The sequence below is a fragment of the Octodon degus genome, unplaced genomic scaffold (assembly GCF_000260255.1).
Source record: "Octodon degus isolate 3935 unplaced genomic scaffold, OctDeg1.0 scaffold00079, whole genome shotgun sequence".
NCBI lineage: Eukaryota > Metazoa > Chordata > Mammalia > Rodentia > Octodontidae > Octodon > Octodon degus.
This window is the reverse complement of record NW_004524655.1, coordinates 2,756,953-2,764,771: the sequence shown is the minus strand read 5'-3', so window position 1 is coordinate 2,764,771 and position 7,819 is coordinate 2,756,953. Positions and strand designations below refer to the sequence as shown.

The 7,819-nt window shown below is 50.0% G+C and overlaps 1 protein-coding gene across 1 annotated transcript in view; it reads right to left on the bottom strand.

The window, feature by feature from the left end:
* Rnft2 (ring finger protein, transmembrane 2) overlaps window positions 1-7,819 on the bottom strand; it is a 79,809-nt gene that overhangs the window by 51,589 nt on the left and 20,401 nt on the right. The window contains exon 7 of the mRNA XM_004636221.2: window positions 2,385-2,538. Within this exon, the coding sequence (XP_004636278.1) occupies window positions 2,385-2,538 (154 nt within the window). The remainder of the gene's footprint in view (window positions 1-2,384; window positions 2,539-7,819) is intronic.

Genomic DNA, 7,819 nt, shown 5'->3' with positions numbered 1-7,819 from the left:
TATTTTGTGGTCCTGGGGATTGAGCCCATGGCTTTTGCACTGGGTTACACCCCCGATCTCTCTTTTAAATTTGTTTAAATTTAAGACAGAGTCTCACTAAGTCACTAAATTGTTCAAGTGACTCACTAAGTCACCTGAACTTGCAATCCTCATGCCTCAGCCTTCCAGAGTGCTAGTATTATAGGTGTGTACCACCGTGCGTGCCACAGATTGGTTGTTTTTAAAAGGCTGCTCGAGCTGCAGAGTAGAGAGTGGGGACGAAGTGACAGAGCACACAGAGTCTGCCTTGCTCTCACGGTGGCAAGGACTAGAGTGGTGGCCACGGCTGTGCAGGACGAGTGTGGACTCCAGGTCATCCAGGAGGCAGTGCGAACAGAACTTGGCTGCTGACTGCAAGGCACAGAGAAGGAAGAGAGAGGAAGAGCGCAGATTCATGTCTGGGTTGTTGACCTGAGTGGAGGGTGTACGGAGGGGCTGCAATTAGAGACCCAGAACAGTGAGGGGGGGCCCCAGTTTAAGAGTAGGTCCCACGTGCATTTCTGGAAATCGCCCACTGTGTATCATTATGTTGTCTTTTTATCAGTGAAGACACTGAGGCCGGGGGATCCCTCTCGGATAGGGTAGTGACCGCAGAGAAGGAGGAGCGACGGACACAGCAGTGACTAAAATGGCCATGAGGTAGCGCACAATATTGAGCCTTTGCATGAGCCGGGCCAGCTCAGAATACTCATAAATCCTGTAGCCTCAAAACAGCCCCATCAGGGCTGGGGAGGTAGCTCAGCGGCTAAAGCACCAGCCTGGCAGGCACAAGGCCCTGTGTTTGATCCCTGGTACCAAAAAAAAAAAAAAAGTCCCCAAAACCCCAGCCCCACCAGGTAAGTCTCAAGGCCAGGTGCCCAGAGACCTAGTCCACAAAATCTGGGTAACTGAGAAGAGTTCAATACCCGTGCTATTCACAAATGTTTTGCTGAGTCTGAGAAGCCAACAAGGGGTGGTCTGGCGTGAGGGCAGAGTGTGGCTTTGAGAAGCTGCTGTGATGACAGGAAGCCTGTAGCAGTGCCGATTCACGGGCGTGGTACACAGAGTTGACGGGGTAACCAGCGCATGGCGATCAGCACGGGGCTGTGGTTATCCAGGACCAAAAGGCCAGGCGTGCTGAGCAGAACAGCTCCCTCCCCTGCCACCAGGAATCCTGCCCCTGTGAACATGTCTGCCTCCAAGTTAAAGGGGACTCTGTCATTCCGATTACGTCAAGGACCCAGGGATGGGGGGTTGTCTGGTTCATCCAGGTGGCCCAGTGTCATCATAGTTACTCATAAAAGGAAGGCAGGAAGGCCAGAGTCAGAGAAGGAGGTGTGACAGAGGAGGTGGAGTCAGCGGGGGAGAAGCCAACGATGAACCTGCTGTGGCTGAGTCTGTGGATGCGGGAGGGTGTGCAGCCCTGCCTGTGTCTTGCTCTTGCCCCACCCCCATCCCCAACCCCGCTGAGATGCATGCTGGACTTCTGACCTCCAGGACCGTAAGAAAATCAGCTCACGTTGCTTTAAGCCGTTGAATCTGTGGCATTTGTCCCACCAGCCATAGGAGACACATGTGCCAGGGGAATGATAATATCTCTGCCTTTTTCTCCTCCTGGGCTTACCATTGGCTGAAGCCACCTGGAAGCCACTTGGGCATGGAAGGCCATTGACAAAATTCACACAGGGAAGCCCTCTGGCTAGACAGCAGGGAGAGAAGGAAGGTCGGCGTATGTGGACAGACAAGTGGAAGGTGTCCGCTTGTTAGTGCTCCCACCTTACAGAGATGGCAACTGAGGCACAGAGAGGCCAGGGGACTTGCACAAGCTTGCACAGTCAGCCAGTACAGAGCCAGAAGTCATGATGATTAAATAATACAAAGGCAGGACCATGCATTCCTAACCTAAAAAAAGTCCAAAATCCAAAATCTGAAATTTTGTGAGCTCCAGCATGTGACAGAAGAGAAAAATTCCATACTCAACCTCAGGACAATCAGAGTGAAAAACAGGTGTACTAAGACCGCTGTGCAAAGTTATTTTCAAGCTATGTTTATAGGAGACCTAAATAAACGTCAGATGTAGATCCCACCTCATGATACCTCATTATGCCTTACAGAAGCACATCCCGTAGTTGGGATTTTCCATTCACTTAGTCCTGAGTTCCTCTCCATTCCAATACCTGCCTGTAGGTCTTCCCTAGGGCATGTGCAGAGCATGCTGCTACCTTTTCTCCATTCTGTGCCCCTGACAGACATCACCAATCAATCTCAGAGCCATTTCCTTGTGAACCTCAGGGCCCTTTACAAAATAACTACTGGAAGCAACAGAGTCAAATCCTACAGACCCAGGGGCTGCAACCAGTGCTTACCTTGGACTTGACTGCCAGAATCATCTTGGGCAGGGCCACAATGAGGCACTTGAGGGCGATGGTGATGTACTTTAGTACAAAGTCTGCAATGCCCACGATCCACAGCAGGTCAAAGAGGTCCAGCGTCTCCAGGTTGGGCTTCAGGAAGATGAGGCTGGAGGAAGCATTCAGAGAGCCAGCTGTCACTAAGGGCCAGGCCTTGGGTACTCTTTCTATTCATGGGAGAGCATGGTAAGTACCACCAAGTAGGAGCACTGACCTTGGAGTCAGACCTCTGTATCTGGTTCCTTAACCTGCTGCTGATCTGCTGTGTAACCCTGGGTGGGGCCCTTAACCTCACTGAGCCTCAGTGCCCTTGACAGGTAAGAGACTGGGCTGAGGCATAATGAAAGCTTTCCCTCATGGCCCGAGGCATAAGGAAGGCTTTCTCTCACCCCCTTCCCCCAAGTTTAAGGTCCTCAACACTCTTTACAAAAGAAGGCTAGGGGAAGAAAGGTGGGCTGAGGGAAGGCAGCCAGCGCAACAAAGGAAGGAGGGAACCTGAGAGCTCAGGCACCATGCCAGGCTCTACTCAGCGAATCCTGTTATACCCTCACCATGGCCCTCTGCAGGGAGTGTGGCTTCTCTTCACTTGATAAACGAGGGCTGCAGTTTGGGGGAGGAGACATAACTAACAGGGGCACCAGTACCAGCAGACCTGACTTTTATCAGACGACCTTGAGTTTGAATCGCAGCTTTTCCACTTGTTGGATCTTTGGTACAGTTTTCTCTGTCTCAGTGTTTTCTTCAATAAAATGGAACTGATCCCCTCCCTTACTGTGTTATTGGCAGGCAGAGACCCTGCTGTGCAGCAGCGATGATGGCAACAGCCAACTCTACAGGGCACACACCCATTTTGCAGATGAGGAAACTGAGGCATGGAAAGGTAAAAGAACACACACAGGTCCTGCACATATCAAGGGACAGAGATGACTCAGGCCTTGGTGTCCTGGCTGCACACCCTCTGCGTGTCTTAACTATTTCCTTTCCCAAGGACTCTGTGAAGCAGGGATAGGATTATCTCTTTTGGAGCTAAGAACTAGGGTACTGAGATGGAGAGTCACCTGCGGATGATGTCTCAGCTAGAACATGTGGCTAGGACTGGAGCCAGCACACAGGCTGTACTGATCTCTCTTAGTAAGGGGCTTACTACGTTGCCCAGGCTGGGCTCCTGCCTTCTCCTCCTGCCTCAGCTTCCCGAGTGCTGGGATCACAGGAGTGTGCCCCCATGCCTGGTTTATCTGTACAGCACTGTTCTTTTTGAACAGCTAGAGCAAGGTGAAATCAGCGAGAAGAATCCACTCCGGTCACGGCTCCGGACACCTGCGTTGTCCTTGCCAGGATTCAGCCACTTCCGTGGGATTTGCCCCTACCTGTTTGCTGGCTGATCACGCTCTACCACAGGAAGGCAGGTCTGCGGCTCCTTCTCCCTTCCTGTGGCTACACCCTGGCCCCTTCTGGGAGGTCTCATGCGGCTGGCTGACTTCCCTACTCTGATGAATCATTTCATGTTTCTATCACTGCAATAAAACAAGGCTCCCCTGTACATTTCACCATTCTTATCTCCAGGTACCAGGTGGCGCTCAAGTCACTTAGCTGGGTTTTTCCCCACCATTATCCTAGTGGCCCCGCCCAACACTACCGATTGAATCCAGGGCCACTGAACTACTTCCCTAGTCCTTTCTTTATTTTTCATTTTTGAGACAGAATCGCTCAAGTTTCCAAGTTGCCCAGACTGGTTTTGAACTTGCAACCCTTCTGCCCTCGCTTCCCAGAGAGTTGAACTACAGGTTTGCACCTGCCACCATGTCCCGCTTGGCTTTGCTCTCCGTGGTAGGGGCAGGGAGGGAGAGTCTGCTGGCGTCAAAATATTTTTCTTCTCTTTTCTTTTTTTTAATGTATTTGATACAGGGTCTCCCTACATAGCCCAGACTCATAGTGATCCTCCTGTTTTCAGCCTCCTTAGCACTAGAAGTACAGGCGTGCGCCACCACGCCCAATCTCGGTGGCCAGCTCAGCATGCCCCAGGGGAAGGGCTGGCGCAGCATGTGGTGCCGCCGGTCGAACCTCCAGTCCCTGCACTTGCCTAAGCAGGTGCTTAGTCCTGAGCTATCTCACTGGCCCGTCAAAGTATTTTTCAAAGGGTCAAACATTAAGTCCACTTGCTTCTAAAGTATTCTGTGCACCTTGAGGGGCTGATACGCTTAACTGTCAGTTTTGTTCCTTCTTAGGCACTACCACCATGAGTTGCTATAATCCTAAAATAACAGCATTAGTGATGATTCAGTATGATCTGGTATGGTCCACCTGCTTTCTGTGTAACCTCACATCGGTTTTTCCTCTGTGGCCCGTTCAGGTGGAGCAGGCGGGCTTCACAAATGTTCAAATGAGGGAAGGTTCAGAGGAGGCCCCACTTGCCAAGGGGCATGGCCGGTGAGTGGCGTGACAATGGCTTGCTGAAGCTGATCATCAGACCTCAACTCCTAGGATGATTCAAGGTCATTTGTGCTTACGGGCTGCCTTTGACTACAGGTACCTGAGGAAGGTGCTGTGGTTTGGATATAATTTGCAAGGGTAGGTGTGTCAGAAACTTGGCCCTCAGTGCGTCCGTCTATGTAAGAGATAGTATGGTGACACCTTTAAGAGGCGGAGCCTAGTGGGGGAATGTCCTGTGGGCGGGGCCTTTCTGGTGGGTGGGGCTTCTCACCCTGAGAACACTCCCTCCTGCACAGGTGCAGCAGCCCATCACGTGTAGTCTGCCATACGGCTCTCGCCAGAGCCAAGCTACTGCCAGTGCCATGCCCTTGAACCTCCAGGCCTGCGAGCTAGACTAACTTCCTTATTAACCAACAGCCTCAGGTATTTTATTATAGTAACGGAAAGACCGACTGACCCAGAAGAGCTTCACGCAGTCTCAGGTTCCTCATCTGTGACATGGGGATAGTGCCACCCTGCTGGGTTATGGGAGGGCGAAATAAGATGACGCCTGTTGGTGTCACTTGCAAACACCCTGTAGGCTGCTGGCCTCAGAAAGGACAGGGACTGCGCTCTGCTGCTTTTCTCTTAAGCCTCTTTTCTGTCTCTCCTGTGTGGCCAGTTTGATTCAGCTCCAGTTTGATGGGAGTACAGAGGTCTGGGCCGGGGAATATGCTCATGCCCCAAAATGGCACGAGCAGGAAAGTAACCCCTGCTTCTGGGAAGCCCCAACCCCTGTACCCTGTACTAAAGCAGGGTGGGGGCTGGAGAGATGGCTCAGTGGTCTAAAGCACCTACTTGAAACAGGCTTGGCAAAGCACAGGGACCGCGGTTCGATCCCCCAGCACCACATGCCAGCCAGCCCGCCCCCTGGTGGGCTGAGCTGGCCACACACACAATAAATAAATGTAATAAATAAAAATAAATAAATAATTAAAAAAAAAATAAAGCAGGGTGGGAGACGGTTCTGATGCTGGGGAGCCAACCCCTGGGACTGTGTTCTAGGGCAGCCTCAGAAAGCGTCAAAACCACTGACTCCTCGGAGCCTATTTTCAAAACAGCTTGAAGTTAAGCCCCTGTCTAGAGGGGCTTCCCACCGATTCCCCTCCAGCACCCACAGGAAAACCTCTCTGCTTCCCAAAGCCCCAGTGGTTTCTACACACGGTAGTAACAGTCTGGTAAATTCTCTTTTCAATGATCTAAGACACTTTTTCTAAAATGAAGCCAAGTTTATTCCATTCGTGGGATCGTTCTTTATGCTTAATGAATTCTTTGCTGTGAAGATACATTCTTTTATGAAATGATGCTCATCATTTTTTTTTTTTTTTTTCTAATTGTGGCAAAACACTCAGAACATTCAGTTTACTCTCATGACCATTTTTCTAGGTACAGCTCGGTAGCATTAAGTAATTCACAGTGATGTACAACTGCCACAAGTTGTATACAAAATGGAAATTCCACATCCCTGTCCCCTAGATCCCAGCAACTACCCCCTACTTTCTGTCTCTGGGAATTTAACCAGAGTGCTTAGTTTCTCCTGTAAGGAGAACCAGGCAGTGCAGTACTTGTCTGTTTGTGAGTCATTTATTTCAATTCACAAAATGCCCTCAGTGCTCATCCGTGCTGCACGAAGTTCCTTCCTTTTTGGGACGGAGTGACGCTCCGCTGTGTGGCCAATAGCACCTTCTGTTCACTCATCCATCCTTGGGTACTCGGATTGCTTCCACTGCCTAGCTATTACAGGACAATCATTGAAAAATATGTTTAGACAAACAAACAAACAAAATTAGAAAAAGAGCCGGCCAAATAGCTCAGTGGATTAAAGCGCCTGCTTAGGCGAACACAGGGGCCAGGAGTTCCATCCCCAGGCCTGCTGTGCCAGCCCTGCCCCCAGGGCGTGCTGAGCCAGCTATTGAGACTGGGCGTGGTGGCGTTCACCTGTAATCCTAGCATTTGGGAGACTGTAAAGAGAAGGATCAGTATGAGTCTGATCTATGTAGTGAGACCCTGAACACCCTCTGCTAAATACAAAACAAAAGCAAAAACAAACAAACAAAATATGTTTGATGGAAAATAAAATGCAAGCCGGTACCTACACAGTAGACCCCGAACCTCATCTTGGAAAAACTTGACTCCTTTGAGAAATCCTAGGAATTTCCCTGGTCCCTGCCTGTCTCAGGCCTGATTGCTCAGCTCTTGCGGTGAGCTCCTTTTTGGAGCAATACCTAGTGTAACAATGTCCCAAAGTACTCCCGATACATATTTCTTAGCATAGGTTGAGCCTTTACTAGAGCCCTCATCCCCAAACTGAAATCCAAAATAGTCCAAAATCTGAAACTTTTTGAGCAATATGATTTAGGAGCATTTTGGATTTCAGATTTTGGATTTTCAGATTTAGAATGCTTAACTTGGAAAATCTATATAAATATTTTAAAAGTTGAAAAGCTGCAAAACCTGAAACATTTCTAGTTTCAAGCTTTTTGGGAAGGGGATCCTTAGTCTGTAGAGTCCTGGGCACTGGGATAGGAAGCTTCAGTAGTTGCAACTTGTTGATTTAAAGAAATATGGTGGGGCTGGGGAGATGGCTCAGTGGAATAAGCGCTTCCCTGGCAAGCGCAAGGGCCTGTGTTCAATCCCCAGTTTCACCAAAAAAAAATAAATAAAGAAAGAAATATGGTGGTTGGGGCTGGCGAGATAGCTCAGCGGACTAAAGCATCTGCTTAGGCAAGCTTAGGCAAGCTTAGGCAAGTGCAGGGACCAAGGTTCAATCCCCGGCACCACATGCCCGCACCAGCCCTGCCCCCAGGGCGGCCTGAGCCTGCCACAGAGTCCAGGAGTAGTAGTGTAAGCCTGTAATCCCAGCGCTTGGGAGGCTGAAAGCAGGAGAATCACTACAAGTCCTAGCTGCATAGTGAGACCCT